This window comes from Meleagris gallopavo, chromosome 12 (genome assembly GCF_000146605.3).
Source record: "Meleagris gallopavo isolate NT-WF06-2002-E0010 breed Aviagen turkey brand Nicholas breeding stock chromosome 12, Turkey_5.1, whole genome shotgun sequence".
Lineage (NCBI taxonomy): Eukaryota > Metazoa > Chordata > Aves > Galliformes > Phasianidae > Meleagris > Meleagris gallopavo.
The window spans coordinates 5,685,378-5,705,225 of NC_015022.2; the positions used below are offsets into that span (position 1 = coordinate 5,685,378).

The following is a 19,848-nucleotide window of genomic DNA, read 5'->3' on the forward strand; positions in this document are numbered from 1 at the left end:
AAATAAAGGAGGGAGGACTGTGAAACATTTGTAGTGTTCATTGTTGCAATGCAAAATTTATAAGTGTTTCCATAAGTCATACTTACAACAGTTTACTGAATTACAACAACACTTACCAGCAAATTTCTGCCAAAAATAACCCATTTCCCTCATGCTTCTCACAGGCTGCAGCAGATGTTGAATTATCAACAGATAAAATAAGCTGTGTAAGTTTTCTTCTGTTGTTTTTAAAGAAGGATGTTTTTTAGTTATTTATACACCTATGTCATTTGGAGAAAAAGTGCAGTGGTAATATTTGAAAGTGGAAAAAAGCTCTCAAACTTATTTTGCTGTTCTGTTCATAGAAAAGCACTCATTCCCAGCGTAAAAGGGAATATATTCTTTTTTTAAAGGAACTCTGTGTTTTCAGTGGAATGCAGATTGAGAACTTCTACAAAGGAAAGAGTAAGGGGAATGCTTTTTATTGCCTCTGCACTACATGGTTTCGTCAGGTCCTACTGAAGATCATAAGAAATTTGCTGGGGATGATAGCCTGTATTTCAGACTAAGCAGGTAATTCCTTTGCATATCCACACCCTTTTTGTACAAGACTTACTGCATTTCAAAACCAGTATCTTATTTTTTTTGGAATAGGCCTTTTTTCATGGATTACACTGTTGATTGATTCCACTTGAAGACTTTTGACCAAATACTATCCATTGCCTCCCTGGAAGTATAGTTAGAGTGTAGTTAGATGTACTTTGAGTCTAGTTTAACAATTCAGTCCTGCATACAGGACCAAACTGAGCCCCAGACACCAAGGTACGCATCTGCTTCTTTTGCTTTTGAGTTTTCTAAACAGTCTACTTACAGTCCAGTTACAGATCTGGCAGTGGCATCAGGTGGTATCTATTGAATCAGAATCTTTCGGGACATTCACTTTTTAAAAATGACTGAATTTTTGAATAATGAAGAGATCTGCAGTTACATAGTTGATTTTGTCTTTTCATATGTACTACTGCTTTGCAGGGTTAATTTTGTCAACAGTCAGAGCAGTGAATGGTGATGCTCTGGTTATCAGGAAGGTTATGAATAAATAACCCTATTCCATTTTCATGTGAACAAGCTTGTCATGAGCAGTCTATCCCTTCATCTTTGTCCATCCCAGACTAATGGACAAAGCTTATGTTACCTCTTGGGCAGATTGCTATCATGCTATTTCTCATCTATTCTGACATCTATGTATGTGATGTTTGTATTAATACTCATCACAGGTTTTAGTATTTTAGTAGTGTCGCATTCTGTGAAATGCTGGTTACTGGTTTAAGTTCCAAAACAGCGATGAAAAAATGCAAGATTCTTTGAGCTACAGTTTATCTATCTCCATGTAAGACAATGCTATTGGTTACATAAAGTGTGTGAGCTATCAAATCTTCCAGCCTAAGCGTACTGTTACATTTACTAAGTTCTCAATTATTCACACATAAGTATAACTGATTACTCTGATAGATCTAGATTTACATCAGTTGTAACAATGCAGAATGTGTTGCTTTTGGAAGATTAATCAATCTGTTCATCATTCCTACTTACTCCATCCAAACATGTGGTTACCCAGTGCTACTGGTAACCAAGGGAACTTTTTGCCGAGACAGTCACAGTGAGGATAGTAAAGAGATGCATATCTTTATCCCTTTCCTTCACAGTGCATTTATATCAAGCCATGTCACAAAACAAACTCCAAGTGCTGTGAGCCTTCCCATAGTATGAGTGCAGGCATCCATGAAAACTGTCTTTTGTGTAGTGGCATTTTCTCTGAGAACGTCATTTTTTCACTCTTGTATTATTCCTTTGAACTCTGAATGAGCACTTTGGCTGAAGTTGACAGAATTATATATTTGAAATTAAAAGTCAGTGGTTTCTTCTTGTCATAGAGAATTTGGTCATAGGCATTTCAGATGGCAAATGCTGCAAAGAGGCTGCTTACTCTTTGCAGTAAAAGTGCATGTTTATTAGGTTTTTAGCCAACTCAATTATGCTTTTCTTAACACACACTTCATGTAAGTTCCATTCCTTTGCTTCTACGTGACTGTTTCCCACACATACACACACCTGAAACAAATCAGTTATTGCAGTATTATGCTATATGTGGATGTATGTAGTCATATCTTGTGTTATCTGAAATACTATTCAGAATATTTTCATTAGACTAGAAGCATCCTGTCAAGCTTCAACTTTGTTAAAAACATCCAATATAAAATCTGTGTCTCAAAACAAAAATTTTTGTTTGTAAGTGAGGAAAGTACTGTCTGTAGATGGTATCTTTGATGTCAGTAACCTTTGATCATGCTTAAAAGCTGTGTTTTTTTTTCTTTTGTCAAGTTGCCTTACCTTCCATCAGTCTTGTTACTTAAACTGAGGTGCCAGAGCAGTTACAATACAGGGCTCAGAGATAATTGCATTTCAACTTTTTAAATATTGTTCTTTCTACGTGTATATTTGTTATTTCAGTCTGAGCTAAGAAATGAAAGTCACAGGTGTGATATTTTCAGTATTGATTCTTAATCTGTGTTTTGTCTTTCCAGTGCAGTTACATACAGATGCTGCTCGCATTCTTCCATAATGTCTTTCCAAGGAGAACCACACTGCGTAGTCCATATTCCAGTTTCAGATGTGATTCAAGTGCTCAATTAACATTTTTTAATAGATTTTTTGCCTTAGATATTTCTGGTAATAATTCTTCCTGCCTCTCAGTGTATCAACCTTTTCTGTCTCGAAGAAGACAATGTGTTCCAGATAGAAGAGGCATCCACAATGGTTGCTAAGTCTGAAATGTGATTTTCACTGGAAAAAAGAAATGTCTGTTGACTTCAACATATACTCGCCATTTCAATGCTGAGTTTTTGAGAGTGGTGAGGTGGTGAACCTCCCCCATTGCCAGAAAAGGATTACAGGCAGATTCTGGAACAACAGGAACTTAAGCCTGATGTGATTTTAGAGCTCAGAACTGACAAGTTGATTGTGAAACCAGAGGAAAACTTATGCAACTGTGGAGTACAGTTGTGATACGTCCTGTTATGTTGTCTACTGAACAACACTGGTAGTCATTTGTTATATTTAGTGAACTTGGTATGAAGGCTTTAAGTAGAAAATTCCCTAAATAGTGAAATAATCTGTACTTCCAATATTTATGAGTGCTGTACCCCACACAGACTTCTGTGCTTGCTTTCTTTGAGTTCATACTCTTATTAGTGCCTGTTGCTTTCTTAAACTGTTTTCCTCAGACAGAAATGGAATCCAAAATTCATTTTACACTGTAATTTTCCAGATGTTTGTCTAATTCTTTTACACTCGTATCACTTCCTTCCTGAAGCCTGAAGGAGCTTTTGTCTCTTTAGGAAGACCAAGGTCTAGTTCTAAAATACAGCTATTTCAGTTGCATGCTTTGGTGCTTAAGGCGAGTCAGAAGTTGAGATTATGCCTCTAAAATATTTCTCTGTCAATCACAAATGGACATATGGTTTTTGCGTTGGCAAACAGGCATAGGAACAATGAAATAAGGTCAGTATAGCAGACTTCTTGATTGAAAACGTGTTGCAGCAGAAGCAAGGAGTTAAATTTTATTTATTTATTTGTTTATTATCATTTACCTCTAAATAATATAATTCCTAACTGTGATCCTTAAGTGTCTCATTGTTGGCACCTAGCACAGCAAGGTAGATTTTTGTAACTTTGAGCAAAATTAGTAACTACCTGTAACTCATTATGTCCTTTGCTGTATTGGTAGTTTTAAAGTATGAGAAGGTGCAGAAGCCCTTCACAGCGAAGGAATTAATTAAATTGGCAAAAGCAGCAAAGTATGAAAATGCATGTGATATATAAAGTTACAAAATGAATGGCTTATTTACAACTTTGGTTGTTTTAATACAGCGTTTTGCCTAACTTCAAATTGTTCCAAAGAGGATTAGATATAATTAATGCTGTATGACCTCCTTTTTTCTTCTTTTCAAAGAATGTGGAGACGTACACTAATGAGGACCCCTGAAAGGACTATTATGTCCAATTGTCTCAATTATGCAAATTACATTGATATTTTAACAGAAGGGAGGGGTTACTTCAAATTAAAAGTTTCAGCTCCTGCTTTAGCCTTTCTGCAGTATTGGCATTTTTACAGTGAGTATATCCACTGTTTGAAGAGAGGAAAGGAGGTTTAACAAATTGGAGATTTGGGCACTATCAAAGTAGATTTGTTGTGCCTTGTTCCACCATGAGATGAAAATACCCTCTGGGCAGGGAGATGGGTCATGAGACTTCTAAAGGATTACCTTCAAAGGGAGTCATGGGATTGGTTTGAACAAAGAAGCGGCTCACATGCTTATCATATGAGATTCTCTTCTTAAAGTGGTGGAAATCCATCTTCTTGGGAATTCTCATGAACTTCAGAGAGACTGGAAGTCCTACCAGTAAGATGAATGAGAAGTCTGAACAATAAATGGGACAGAAGCTCAGAGTTAAATGTATTTTATTTATTCTAGATATAAATAATCTTTCCAAACTCTGAAACACTTCTAATGACAAGCAGGTAGGACAAGATTTTAAATATTTTTTGTTTGTTTCATTCCTGATCATCTTCGGCTTTGCTAACTTCTTTAGCATCAATATGCATAATTGAAATTATGCTGAAGAAATGTTTAGGCAGCCTAAGTTTGATTGGAGAAAAATAATTTAGTTGAAATAGTAGTACTTTGAATAGACTAAGTCTTAGATTTCTCACTCTTTGTTTTGAAAGACATGGAACTCAAAGCACTAATTGCAAGAAGACAGAATGAGTTTTCAAGCTCAAAATTAGGTTTTTCAAAGCATTTCAGAAGTAGAAAATTGCTCAAGCATGACTATAATAAGTAGAAATGCTGACAAAGTGAGATTGAGTGGAAATGTTAGTATTTTGTTGCTTTGAATGCTAGTTTAGAGCTAATCTGCAGAAAAAGAGGTGGATTTCTAGTTTATTTGTTTTGTAGGTTGAATCTTTGTTTTGTTCTTTAGTGTTTTTTCAGTGTTCTTTAGATATCAAAATTTGTCAGTAATGCTCTCTAGAACTCATTGTTGGTGGCAAGCCTTCTGATAAGCAAACCTCTTTCTGTGAGCATTTGTTTCTAATTTGGTTTATCATGGGCCAATGTTAGGTTGGGTATTATTGAAATTTTGGAACAGAGTAGGGCATTATTTGTGGTGTTTTTTCTCACACCAGCAAGGGTTTGCAGTAAAGAGGTTTTACCTGTGAAAGATCTGTAACAGCAGCAACCCCATCACATTTGAATCAACAATGCAGCTGTCATTTGAAGCAGTGCTGTTTTGCTGTAAAACATATTAGGCTCAGAGATCAAGTCTTTGAATGCTCCCTCACCAAAATCCAACCTACATGCTGCTCCTGGGTATTCACATACCAGTTGTTCAGCTGACTGGGGAGCCAAGGAGCTTTTGACACTTTTTACCCCCAGCTCTTCAAATCACAAATCTGTAGGACAGTGCTCCCATCCATCCTCTAGCAATCCAATCATTCGGCTGAAGCACACTTGAGGATTTGTGGATAGACATCTCAGGGTAACAGTTATTCCAAGAAGACCTATTCTTGTATTCCCTTATGGGTCAAAAGGCAACTACAGAGCTCCTGGCCCATGTGAGTGTCCCATAATGCCCCTAATTCAGCCTTTAAAAATCTTCTCCACTCGTGTGCTGTGGACTCTGCATTTTTTCCTTACCTCAGGAGTAGAGAGTCAAATTTAACCTTGCCTATCCTGGACCCTTCACTCTGCGTTTGATACCAATATGACCCATGCTAAGAAACTACTTTTTGGCCTCATTATGTATTTATCAACACCATTCAAAATATGTTTGTGATGTAATGACGTGTAGGTACATATAAGTTTATCAAGTTTCACCCACAGAAATTTAAAATGTAGGAGTCTTTTTAGAAAATTTTAGGCGTAACTTCAAAATTCTAAGATTTATTTATGGAAGTTAATAAATACTTTCATAATCAAGTTTGAAATTTTATAATAGTTTAATTTAAATGGTACATTGCAGCTAACAATTTAAAGTCAAATACGTTGCTAAGTTATGCATAATAGTTGAACCTTGAATGATACTTCGTGTCACTAAAGGCAAAGCATCTTCTGCGCTGTTTTCTGGGTTGTAATATGCACTGTTGAAGACAGCTCAGGTCTCCTTTCTGTTTAGAGAAAAACATCGCGTGAAACATCTCTGGAGATAGCTTTAGGTTCCAGGATATCTACTAATTTTTTCCACTCATGGATTCAGGGGTTTTGTATGGGGGGTACGGCCTGAAGTGAAAATGGACCCTATTTTCTGAAAACTGTTCTTATCTGTGAACAACTATAAACTCACTTGAAGTCTACCTTTTCTCTTTTGCCCTTTGTGATTTCTTCTCTCCTAAAGCATTCACGCTTTCAGAAGGTTCCCAGTGAATGTTGGCAACTCTTAGTTGTTTGTAGTTAATACAAAGAGTATTTTAAACGTACTTCGTTATTCTCTCTAGGGAGTAACCTAATCCTTGAATTCCAATTCTTCCATAGTGATTTCTAAAAGATTAAAAAGAATATTTCTGTACAAACCCTGCAGCCCAAAAGTTAAATGACCTGGAAATACATTCTTTTTTGAAAATGACAGAAAGCAGCAGGGTACAGAATGTGGCTGATTGCATTGTGGTGTATTTTCTAAAGCTTACGTATTAGCTGACGCTCAGAAAGTAATTGCTTTACTGAGTGTAAAATTACCCACAACAAGTTGCAATTTTTCAACAGCTCAAACTGTTTAACAGAATTCTACCTGAAGAATCTTGCTTTCAGGAAAACTGTATGTACTACGAAATGATGTTGATTTCCTAAAGGATATATATATTTGAAAGAAGAGCGTGTGTATTCACAAAAAGTAGAAAAGATAAGTAAATATTTATTATCTCCTGATTTTAGGGACTTCTGGGGTATGTATATATTGTATTATATTGTGATTATAGAATTTTTACTTCATAGTATTTTTAAAATATTTCATTAACATGTTTAGCTGTTAACCTTAAATAGTGGCTTTCTTTTACCACATCTTGAAAATGTGAATATAATAAATTATTCAAGTCTACGTGTTTTGTGTGCTGTGCGCTTAAAGTAATTAGAACCATGCACTTAAGAACAAACTCTTCACAGATATGCAGTATTTCACAAATCATGTGTTTCTACTCATGATTTCCAGTATTTCATAGAGAAAAATAATAAGGTTTCAAGCTGTACCACTGTATCACATGTGACAAATCATCACTGTTAACTGGCTTATCAGAAGTTTTATAGAAGTTATCTCTAAACTTGTAATTTGTACCTCTTACGATAAGGGAGTGCTTACATTTCTAACCTCCTAACCTAACAAAACATTTTAAATAATTTTTGCTCGAATAGCTCAAAAGCTCAATGCTTAATAATATGGACAGAAATGGCCCAGATTGCTATCAGATTGAGTTGTAATTAGAGTTTAAGTCCATGGTTTTTGCATCTGCATAACAAAGTGCAAGTTAGTCTTTGATGGCATGTATAATTAATTTCTATTGCCACAATTTTCTAAGCCACAAATAAGCAGGAGACGTAAGTAAGTGGACAGCTTTAGTTAGAACATTGGCTTAGTATTGTAATGAGGGAAGTATTTTGTTATGTTGTTTATGATTTCATGAATATTGATAGGTTTCACAAAGTGAGATTTGAGGATATTGAAACATACAAATATTCTTCGATAATAGCATTTCTCTATTTCAAGTTAGAATAGACTGTATCAAAGGTTCATAGTTCAAAGTATTATGAAGACATAACTTGCATGCAATCTGGGAGTGTCTCAACTTCCTTTGCAACTACCTAGCTAAGAGTCTTTACATTAGGGCAAGTAATTAGCATACAAAAATCTTTTCTGAGCCTTGTCAAATCTAAACAGCAGGATTGTCTTTCATCTTCAAGCAAGAATTAATAACAAATTATAATGGTAAGTAGTAATTGCCTAGTACTTGGTTAACATTGTGTTAGAAGCTGCTTGTTCTCTCTTCTTACACATCCACTTTGCTGCACTAGGCTGCATGAGAATAATTACTTGTAGAAAGGGCTTATTCCACTGGCCTTAGATAAAATTGTTTAGCACTTCCCACCTTCGTATCTTGGTGTCAGTTTCTTACTTTTGCTAGTTGTTAAGTGTTTGGAGTAAAACGGCAGTGTCTGCTGTTAAGACTGAAGGGTTTTTGGAAAAAGAAAGATCCAAACTGGATCTCTGAATGGAAGTTCGGATACGCGTGTTCCTCAACTCTGCAGCTTCCAGGATGGGATAAAGGCTACATTAGGATTTGGATATTTAATGATGGAAGTAAAATTGGTAACAAATGGAAACTGTACATTAACATTACAATTTCATAGGAAATATCTTCCTCAAAATTTTGTACAGTAAGGGGCAGTGCAGGGCAGTTAGAGGAATGCTTTTTCTGTCTTAAAATGTGGCAGGTGTAAAGTGGTCACCAAGACTTTCTCTGTTCTGCAAGGGAAACTGCTACAAAACTGCACAAGGCATGTTCTCTGTGGGGAAGCACTGAGCCAGGTTTTTCCGCTCTGTTCTACAAATGTTTGTTAAGTTACTTTGTTTGGCTGTGCCAGCTGTGTCCTTACATTGATGCTGAGCTGTACCCAAGCAGCTTTATGTGCTTCTATGTTGGGTATCTGGGCTCAGCTAGCACACTTTACTAGTGTGCTGGAGCTGGATGTACACAAACGTGGCAGAGCAAGCCAGCTCTGCTGTGGTGTTGAGGCTGTAGTCATTGCTCTCTTTTCCATAGCTTCTGGGAAAGCAGAATCTCCACGAGATGTGGTATAATTGTGTAAATTTGGGAAAGGAGAGCCTATTATTTCCTTCTCGTATCTTGTTTCCACAAACTAATTCAAGTGGACAGGAAATGATTCCTATTGTTTTGGCAGATGCTTGCTGCCTGCCTCACCAGCCAGTCCAGAACACAAAGCATAATGAAGGCATGAAACACTGTTTATTGGCTTTCACATCATCAGCAGGAGTGATTACTGGCTGAGTTTGAGATAATTCAGATGACAGGTTTTTTTTTTGTGATAACAGTATTGCTAACTGGCACTGCCATCTTGCCTGTGTTGTTTGCTTCATTCATGGACCAAATGGTTCCCTGGCTATCTTGCTGGCAGAACACAGGGTCAGTTTGAATCATATGAAACTTATCTTGGGATGAGAACAAGAATTGTTTTGATGAAACAGACTTTCATTTGAAGGAATCTTATAACTATCTTTACTCCCTTTTTGATGCTGATTAGCAAACAATATAGGAGATCCTCCTTCTTGCAAGTATTATTTGATATTTCACATTATCAGTAACATCCCAGTGAGCATTGGAGTAGTAAAGAGAACTAACTCCATCAGCCTCGGAAAGCCGAGTCTATTGCAAATTCAGCACGAACCTGTGCAAACTGGATATGTAGAAGAGACCCACAGATATTTGTAGTGGATTTGAGGTAAAAGGATAGCTTGTTTGGAAATGCAACTCAGATATACCACTTGCAAGTTTCTTCAGCTACGGAGAAATGAAGGTGCTTATTTCTGGAAGAAAGGAAAACTAGAGAAGTACTTATCTAGGGATGGTGCTTCAATGCTTGTAAATGAGAAAAAGCACAAGAACTGCTGGCCAGACATGAGTCTGCTCTAAAGCTGAGAAGCTGTGTACCATGACACAGCATCTACACTGGTTGTTTCAGATGTCCCATTTATGACCCTCTGAAAAGAACCTGCCTATTAGATAGTATAATTGGGAAGTTGCCATTCAAAGCAGCTCAAAGTAGAAATCCCTCTAGTATTGATTTTTAAGTCCCAGATTCTGCTGATACAGCGATTTCTTTTTTTCCTAATTGATTATTGGGCAGAGTTGTTGTGTTGTTTTTTTTTTCCCTCTGATAACAGCAGTGGAATTTGATTACCTGAATGGTATTTACAGAAGTCTGTAGACTTGTTGACACAACAAATGTGCTTACACCACGCATGTGTTTTCACAGTCTGAATTTCATTCCACTTCCAGTTATTTCTTTCGTTCTCATCAAAATAGACTGCTGCCCAGGCAACTCCATTTTTATATTATTCTGTGTTTACTTTAGCCTGTATTACACCTAACACTTTTTTGGCCCCCTATCTCCTTCCTCATTGCATCTGTCCATGGCTCTGTGCACCAGGTGCTGCTGTCTGTGGGCTGGCTTCTCTGCTGCCCAGCTGTGCCCAGCATGACAGAGCTTCACTAGAGCACAGCAACTGGGAGCGTGGCTCTTACAGTAGGGCCCCAGGTGCCAAAGAGATGTCCTACAATGAATGCTGTCTGACTGCACGACAGGGGCAAAGTTTCATCCCATCCTGTGCCCAGTCTGCCAGGCTTGTCAGTTTGTCCAGCAAAAGCAGGTCCATATTGCATGGAGCGTCATTTTTTGGGAACGTTATAGTTGAGAGGACTGATTACACTGTTTTTAGGTCTGGTTGAGTTTGGGTTTTGGATGTACTCCAGTGACACTGCAACTCTCATCTCTGCCCTCCTTCCCCCCAACATTTTTTCACTTCCCAGCAAACAGTGGAGTTCACTTATGATATTACAGGAACAACTGGTCTTTGTAGAACTAATTCTTGTGTTTATTAGTGCTTATGCTCTAAAGGAGATATTCTTTTGGAATCTTAGTTTTGTTAACTCATTAGTTAACTTATGTACAAACTAACAACTTCAGTCTTTTCTGAAAGCCCTCTTTCAATGTTACTGGGACTAGAAAAATCCATGACAAGGAATCATAAATCCCAGCATCATTTAATACCATTTCCTGGCAATATGTTGATTTCCAGGTGGAAGACCAAGAATTTACAGTGGTTTGATTTGGTTTTAATCATAACTTAGGAAACTTGTAGTTAGTTTTCATGAAAGAGAACAAACGTTACTGAGCATCTAAAGTGTGATTTTTCCAAGATCAGGTGCTGTTAGGTACATCCAGAATTTGCAATAATAAGTAGGGTTGAACTTGATTACTATCAGCAAGTTGAGGTCTTGCTATTTTTTTTCTATTGTTTCTCAGAGGTCTTTTTGTTGCCTTTATCTTGTTAGTAGCATTTATTTCTCTTGCAATCCAACACTCCTGTTTCTGGTCTAAAAACTGTAGCTGAGCAGCCAGAGTTCTTTCAGAACCTATCTGTTCCACGGCTTTTAAAAAGTGCTTAATTTTTTAAAAACTCACAAGGGACAGTGTATATCCTTGCATTTTTTCTCATTTCAATCCAGACATAGACATGTACAGAATCTGTATCAAACAAGTGGGGAAATTACCCATTTTCTGACACTGAATATCTGCTCAAGTATTTGCACTGGATTATAATCAAGCTTTGGTTAAGCAGATTAAGCAGACAAAAGCAGTGAAACTTCAAAGGCTGACCAAATGTGCTGAGTTTTTATTTCTCGTGGTCTGTAATGCCTACTTTTGCCTTCCTCTCATTAGCACTGAAAAAATAAACCAGTGGAGCATAATGTGTTGTCCAACTGTAGTTCCTATAGTGACTGAGCTCTAGAGGGGTTTTGAGGTGTGAGAATGTAATGTTTTCAGGATAGCTGTAGATAATAGGTTTCCTATCACAGGGTTTTTAGTAATGAATGCACAGCTGAGAGCTCAGCTGTAATGTAGACCTCATTTTAGATACCAAGATGCAAAAGCTTCTATCCAAATACAAATATTAAATCTGTGATTTAATTCAACAGCTAAGTAGTTATTTTCAAGTACACAGAATAGAAAAATTTGTTCTTTGACAAGCTATGAGGTAAAGAAACAATCAATGACATGGTGTGAAAATCCAAGTTGTTCTGACATTCTAGCTTAGATTTTTCAGTGTTCTCTACAGAAGAGTTAAATGTGAAGCATCTATTGCCAGGTGTATAGTGGAGAATGCATCCCACCCTATGAAACTGATTTGGGCATTTCTGTCAATTGATCAATGATTTGCACACAAGTGCAAAAATTTACTGGGACAGAAAAACAGGTTCTTATTTAACAAGGCAAAAAAAAAAAAAAGTGGATGTGACCCCTGTATAAGGATCCTGTTAAGCTTGTTTTATAACCTTAAAAGTCCATCAGTTAGTATGGTGCGCATAAGCACATGTAACACCACTGAATGTAATTGTAAAAGGGCAGTGAGTTTGGATACTGTGTGGTTTGGGATTTGTTTATTCATCATGCTGTAGGCTGTGCAGCACTTAGGGGGCTACTCTGTTCTCTAAGCTAGTACCAGACAGGCTGACAGAGCTTTCTTCTGACAGAAATCTGCCGTTCACTTTAGTCAGGAAATCAGGTAAGGTTTTTACTACTTTTCTAGGGGAAGTCCCATTTTTTTAATGATGGAGCTCTGAAAGTTCACATCATTTTTAGCATTTTGTCTCTGCAAAAATTTCATTTCCATAGGGGAAACTAAAGCAAAACACATGGTTTTTCTTACTACTTGAAAAATGCATTAATACTAGATCCTTATTTCAAACTCAGAAGCAGCAAGGCAAGTTTATTCACATCATAAAATAGTGAGTGCTGTAACATTTTTAATTTAATAATCTTTTTAATTTAAAAGTTCCTTTTGAGTTTTCTTTATGAAATTTACTACTAAACGTTTGTTTAGTATGCCAATCATGATGGTACTTTGCCTTACTGATGACGGATGGACAAGCCCAAAAGTATGGGAAACTGGCCTGCGGCCATTTCTAAAGCTGCAGCCTTCAGCATTCCCAGACCTAACTGGACTGCAGTTCTGCAGTAGCCTCATTGCACGGATCCATGGTTCTGTTCTAGGTTGCCTACACCTTATGTTTTTTAAATGGTTGTGAGATTGGTCTAATTTAATCTAATTCACAAACACACCAAAATAGGAAATTTTATTTTGTTTTCAAGGTTGTTTTTCTCATTTTGTGTCACAGTTGTCACAGTAGCTGTGAAGTTTGTATTTTTTCTGTCAAATGTTAATTCACTTTCTTCCTCCCAAGACATATGCTATTGCTGAGTTAGGAATGACTTTAGGAATAACTAGAACTTTATTTTAAAGAGGAAAATCAGAGTCTGAGACTATTAATCAAACTAGAGAAAGTTTTTGGGAAGCAATTTCATTGTACAAATAACATTACTAAATTATTATTTGGATTAAATGCTGTCAATTTTCTTTAATTCACAGCTTAGGCTGTATTATTTCTGTACTACTTTGAGTCCATTTACTAATTGCTAAATTAGAAAGGAGCAACTGCATTTTTGGAAGAGCTCTGGATACCCTTTGTGCCATCAAGGCGAATATGTTTGTGTTTAAAGATTTTTACACAAGTTCAAGGTTTGAATTTTATCCAAGTTATAGAAAACTTACATCACCTACTTGCTTCATGGGTAGATGTATGTTGTGTTTAGAGCTGATTTACTGAATTCAATGCTTGTATTTAAAAATAAAATGGAAATGTTACTGTATTTGTCGCAGGAATATTTAATTTTTTTCCTTTTATTTTTTTCTCTCTTTAAGGGTCAGAAGGCTTGGATAGAGAAGACCTTTTCAAAAAGAGAATGCGTTTATGTAATTGCCAACAACAAAGACGTTAGCAGGTAACATTTGAAATTTTTGCCTTAGCTGACAGAAAAGTTAATAACGATGAAACGATGGTCTATATTTGTGTTTAGATAGGTGAAAGTGGGACCAAGTTTACTTATTGCCCTTAAGGTGAGATTGTCAGACAACAAAAGTGCAAGGCATGATTTCACCCTAGTCTATATGGAGCTGTGGGTTGTAGCATACGTGATGATAAGGTTGTGCAGGAGGGACAGTGAGCTGTTAGTTCTTAGTATCACAGATGAGAGCGTATTTTCATACTGAATTTTGAAAGCAAGGATGTGCTATTGTGTGTTGTGTTGTAAATGATACTGTTCTTCACAGGTTTGGGTGTACAGCATTACCAATAACAATAGTATGCAAGGAGGAACGGATTTCTTAGTTCAAACAATAAGTGCTGCTGTGTGAGCTATCTAAACTGTAGTCCAAGATGTTTGGACAATGTAGCTGTTTGTTCCATGCTAGTTGTCCCCTCTGAGCATAAAACAGAGTCACTGCTCCTGTTCTGCACTCTTCTTCTCCTGTCTTTTAGCATAGAAATTCCATCCTGATTATTGTACAAGTGAAGTGAAATGTATAGTCCTTGCTTGTAAGGAAACACTTGTGGGCTAGTAATTCTGGCATTTGTGTGTATGTAAATGTGGCAGATATGACCTAGAGACGTTTCTGTGATCCATGTGGAGCCAGGTATGGTCAGCTGAATATCGCATGTATGATTTTTTTTTTTAATCACAAAATGATACCGAAGATACTGTATTCAAATTTACTTAAAAATTTTAACTTTCAGGTGCTGCTGTGGTCAGCTCATTAACCAGCATATTCCACCTCCTCCAAGTACAACAGCTAATAAAAATGGAGAAGAAACAAAGCAAGTGGAAGCTCAGCCAGAGAAGTGGTCCATCAGCAAGCACACCCAAACGTACCCAACTGATGCTTATGGAAACCTTGAATTCCAGGGAGGAGGACATTCAAATAAGGCCATGGTAAGGCCATAGCCAACTCTATGATACTCATTTCATATGCTAGATTAATAGAAACTTGCCGAGATTTCAGCTTGCACAATATATAGTTTGTTGAAACCAAAGGAATTCTCTTCAATTCCTTAGAAAGATGTGGACAGGATGGTGAAAAAGAGCAAGTAAGAGAGAAGTGAGAATAAAAAAATAATACCTACCTAGAGAGCACCTTAAAATATCTTGAAGAAACACCTTCACTGAAGTTACTGTTAGTAAATATCATCTGGGAAGGCAATAATGCCAAAGATTGTCTTGTTAGATTGTGGGCCAAATAACCCAGGCTGGATATACATATTTTTTAAGGTTTCACATCTAATAAAAATAAAAATGAATCTAGCTTTCCTGAAAGACAGAAGCTTCTTGAAGCTGGAAAATGGACCTTTAAATTTTCTGAGCAGTGGAAATAACAACATTCAAGTTTCCACAAAAAATCTCTTTTTGTCTTGCCACTCAGATCCAAATCCTGGATTTGTTATTCTCTGTATTTGCTTCCATATCTCTCTGCTAAGACTGCCAGTTGAAACAACTCTGCAAAAACTCATCTAAAATATATAGGACAGCTTGATTTTTGTTAGTGCTGATTGGTTTGTTTTTAAAGCAGAAATAAGCACTAGTTTGTTCTGTAGTTGTGTTTCATAGAGTAATAGTTTGAAAAGGTATCACAAAGGCACAATTCAACTGTGAGTAGTAGAAACTGTTCTTTCAGACATCGGATACTTATATCCACAGTGACTGGGATAACCATAACATAGGCCTCTTATTTCTCGTAATGATCACTGGGTCTCTAGCAGTCAAACCAAGATTTTAGGAAAGATAAAAAAAGCAACTTCCAGTCGTTTGGAACAGCTAGCCTCCAACAGTGTAGGTTTGTTACAAGAGCTTGCTCATAGTCAGTTTTGAAGGAAGGGAGAAGAAAGTGGTTCTTTTAAATTCATCTGTAAATTCCTAATAGCAAAGCATTTCAACCTATTTCTACTAAATATAAACAGCAGATAAAATTAACTTTAAATTGCTTAAAATTTGTAAAATTCTTCTTTTGAAATTGGGTCTTAATATAATCATTCTGTGCTTAGTCAATTGACAATTTACAGAATAGATAGAGAGATAATATCATGCATTGATCTTTTCAGTATATCCGTGTGTCGTATGACACCAAACCAGATTCTCTGCTGCATCTCATGGTGAAAGACTGGCAACTAGAATTGCCCAAACTCTTAATCTCTGTCCACGGAGGCCTCCAGAACTTTGAAATGCAGCCAAAACTGAAACAAGTATTTGGAAAAGGTCTGATAAAGGCTGCCATGACCACCGGAGCCTGGATTTTCACTGGAGGTGTTAGTACAGGTAAACAATTACCAGCACTTTTAGTTTACTTGAGAATTCACTGATTTTCAGTTACTATTCTTTCCCAAAGGCATGAGATTTAAGTCTTCACGGATAAGTTATTAGCCACTAGACTAAAAAAATAGAACTGTAATGATTTGCATTAATCTGCCCAGCCCAGACAGTAAAATATTCCTGAGTCAGTGTTGATTTGCATTACACAGTGTTTCCTCTGGAAAAGATTATTGTCTTTGATTTTAGTAGCAAGGAATCTACCACTAGTTATGGTACTTTTTTTCAGTGGTTAACTAGCCTCTCACTGTTGGGGGTTTTTCAGGTGCTATTTTTTAAAATTCATTTTGTGTTAATACTGATTGTACCATTGATCTTCAAAGAATGCTGTGGCAAATTAAGTAACTGGGTAAGTCTGTCCAAGACATGAGTGAATTCAGAATAAGGATGTGAAAAAAAAAGCAAAAACAAAAAACAAGCCTCTGAGGTTTACATGCAATTGCAAAAAAGCATGGGTTTGTCTGCATTGCATGTTCTATTTTAAATAGGTACCAGTTTAGGTATTGAATGCAGCCAGAAAAACAGGGATCTCAGTGAGAAGTAAGAGGAAAAATTCAATATTTGGTAATCTCTCTCAAGAGGGACAAGATTTAATTCAATGAGATTTATCTATAGGTGTCATTCGTCATGTGGGAGATGCCTTGAAAGACCATTCTTCAAAATCCAGAGGACGAATTTGTGCCATAGGAATTGCACCATGGGGCATTGTAGAAAACAAGGAAGATCTGATAGGAAAAGATGTAAGTCTTTAAGGAATTAACATGTAATTAAAGTAATGAAATAGGCAGCTCATCTATTTGGAGTATTCATTTTCACTGTTTCTAAAGCATTGCTGAAATTAGAAAACTCCTTAAAGAAAAGCTGTTGTTCAAATATATTTGACAGTATTACATATATAACTGCAAAGTATACCCAGAGGTAGTGAGGTTTCCATTACTTTCAGTGTTAAAGTCCTCTCTGGCAAAAGTTCGTTTTAGGTTCTACCTTCAGTGTGTCTATGCTGAGTGCTTTATAAATCATTTAAGTGCATGTGTACAAGACTTGCATTTATTATAGAAAGGTATTCAGCAGTGGTATATTAATTTCTGGTGACTCCAAGCAGGAATGTAATTCCTAAAGCAGTGAGAGTAAGAAAGGGTGTGATCGAGGGCAGTACATCAATGAGGGTAGGTGAAAATGTAAAAGAATGTACAAATGTGGCTGTTATCCTCCAATGAAAACAGTGCTGTGAAGAGTTCAAGTTTTGAGTATAAAGACAAGCTTTTTTTCTAATTCTCCTATGTTTTCAATTATAAACATCTGGTTGATTTATTTCCTCATAAGATGTGTGCTTTTGTTGAACACTGGAGGATTTTCATATTTATTTCATAGTTCTAATCCAGTGTACCTAATCTTTTGACAGGTAACACGTGTTTATCAAACAATGTCAAACCCTCTAAGCAAGCTTTCTGTGCTCAACAGTTCCCACACCCACTTCATTCTGGCAGACAATGGTACTCTAGGTAAATATGGAGCTGAAGTGAAGTTACGACGTCAGTTGGAAAAACACATTTCTCTCCAGAAAATTAATACACGTAAGTACAGTGGGGCAAGTTGTAAACATAACACATTAAAGGAAGGGAAGGTGTAGAGGCTAGAAATACTTCATGGTATTGAAATTAAGTGTTTCTACCAGCTCTTCCTAGCAGGAGTTTGATCAGGACTGTGAGACTAAGCTAGACATACGCTGTGTGAATAGTGATGGAAGAGCCCACATCATAGAAAACCCAGAAAAGTAAAAGAAAATGACATAGGAGGAGGATGAAAAGATTGAAAAATAATAGTAAGATGAAGGTTCAAAGCAATAAGAATTTAAAGAAAGGAAAATATAAAATATTTATGCATTTCTGGAAAGAATTCTTAAGCATCAGTAAATGCATAGAATGAGATGATTTTCTGCACATCCCACTTATGGGAATCCTCTGTATCTCTGTGGCTTCTGATTCCAGGTGTTATTACAAAAGGGTTTTTTTTTTCTCTTTTATATGGATTGCTTTCATTTGAAATATTGCACTTAAAATTATGTGATCTTCTCGGCATAGCTCAGCATTTTTACTTTTCACATTGGCATTTTTATGTTTTGAGTTTCATGTAGTTTTAAAATTTATGTCAATTAATATCCTCTCTAAAACAATTTTCCAGATTTGTTTTCATCATTATTTAAGAAAAATGCAATTTAAATGACATTTTTTACTGAAAAAATTAGAGATGAAATAAATAAGAAATGCTAGTAATGATGGCTTTCTAGCAAGTTAAAGTAAATCAGAAATGATAAAGAGAAATGTATCAGTCTTAGATTCCATGCTTGAATTAAAAGCATGGAAATAGGAAAATAGACATCAATTCTACCAACTGTCTTTCTGATTTATGAGAAATGCCTTCAGAAGCTGTGTAGGCCCATAAAAATAAGAAAAACAAAGCATTCAGGATGCTAATTGCATTGTGCTGTACAAAAGTTTCCAATAGGGTTTAAGTTATCTTTACAGCAGAGCAGAAAAATGAAGTAGAGTACTGGGTAAGACTAAAGATACATGTAGAGATCTGCCAAAAGATATCTAAACTATTCTGGAAAGTCTTCAAATATTCTTTCTAACCTCCAGTTAACTGAAGAAAGTTAACTCACCGAAACTGTGCCTCTTGCCTTTGAGCATGGAGACAGTATCGCACACTGTTGCCCTCCAACAGACTTTTGAGATGGCTAACATGGCTATGCTTTTAACATCTTTGTCTTCTGCAGAAGTGCTGGGAGTAACATTATTAAAGAGAGCACTGGCTTGGAAGATAAGGAAGTCAGGGCCCTGAGGCAAGATGTTTTGTGTTATTTCTTTTGATACCACTTTGGGCTGGGGATATTGGTTCTGATTTAAGTAAGAGATTTTTCACAAGAGAGGCAAAGTTGGAAATACGTATAGGATATTTGAATTCTGTAAAGCTTTGCACTACATTTACTAGTAAAAACATACAGTTCTGTTTGTTTTTAATCACTTCAGGCACTAGCACCTCTTCTGGAAATTTCAGCAGTAGTCACTGAGGATTTCATAGACGCAGAGGCCAGCCAATGCTCTGTGATAACTCCTTATCAGAGCTGGAGTATACTGACAGGAGGTTGTCAGGAAGCTTCTGCTGTTTTATCCATGGTGTTCCCATTCTTCAGAGAGAAATGAAAACATGAAGTCAACTGTACCAAAAAAAAAAAAGTGCATCTTACTTATGAAATGCTGGTCATTTTACAGATTAAGAATTGAATTCAAATGCTTATAGTGGGGAGATTAGTCAGCCTTCAGGTAATGTTTTATCCTTCATTTCCCCATTGTGACTGAGACTACTGAGATTGTGTGACCTGTGGGCTTCCCTTTGTCATCCTATGCCTGGAGATCACAGTGAGGCAGGGACAGCAAAGGGATGCTCAGCTGTCGTCTCTTCCATCGGCCAGCCATCTCAGCCTCATGATAAAGACATCAAATTCATACTTCTGTCTTAGGAGAAAGCATAGGCATATGTGACCTTACTGAAGCCTTCCTGTAGGTAACCAAGGAAGAGTTAAAACATCAAAGACACAGTAGCAGGAAGCCATTCAAGTAACAGTGGAGCTAATAGTAATAGTAGGATCATGTTTAGCTGGTTTATCTGTGCATGGTGTCTATTGCAAGACATTACAAACAGTTCATTTTTGTCTGGTGGTGAGCAATTCAATTGTGTTGTGTATCACTGTTTTTGTATTCTCTTTTTT

General features: G+C 36.6%; 1 protein-coding gene across 1 annotated transcript; it reads left to right on the forward strand.

The window, feature by feature from the left end:
* Nucleotides 1-5,617: 5,617 nt before the first annotated feature.
* LOC100541261 (transient receptor potential cation channel subfamily M member 1-like) lies at nt 5,618-18,131 on the forward strand. Its single transcript, XM_031555215.1, has 6 exons — nt 5,618-5,653; nt 13,585-13,664; nt 14,456-14,651; nt 15,815-16,028; nt 16,695-16,819; nt 17,482-18,131. The coding sequence occupies exons 1-6, from the start codon at nt 5,618-5,620 to the stop codon at nt 17,707-17,709; spliced, it is 879 nt and encodes a 292-aa protein (XP_031411075.1). The 3' UTR covers nt 17,710-18,131.
* The last annotated feature ends 1,717 nt before the right edge of the window (nt 18,132-19,848 follow it).

Excerpts from the sequence above, each read along its gene's own strand:
- LOC100541261 (XM_031555215.1), top strand. The coding sequence starts at position 5,618 with ATGGGTCAAAAGGCAACTACAGAGCTCCTGGCCCAT. Across the intron at positions 16,029-16,694 it reads CACTGGAGGTGTTAGTACAG|GTGTCATTCGTCATGTGGGA; the intron begins GTAAACAATTAC and ends ATTTATCTATAG. Across the intron at positions 16,820-17,481 it reads AAGATCTGATAGGAAAAGAT|GTAACACGTGTTTATCAAAC; the intron begins GTAAGTCTTTAA and ends ATCTTTTGACAG.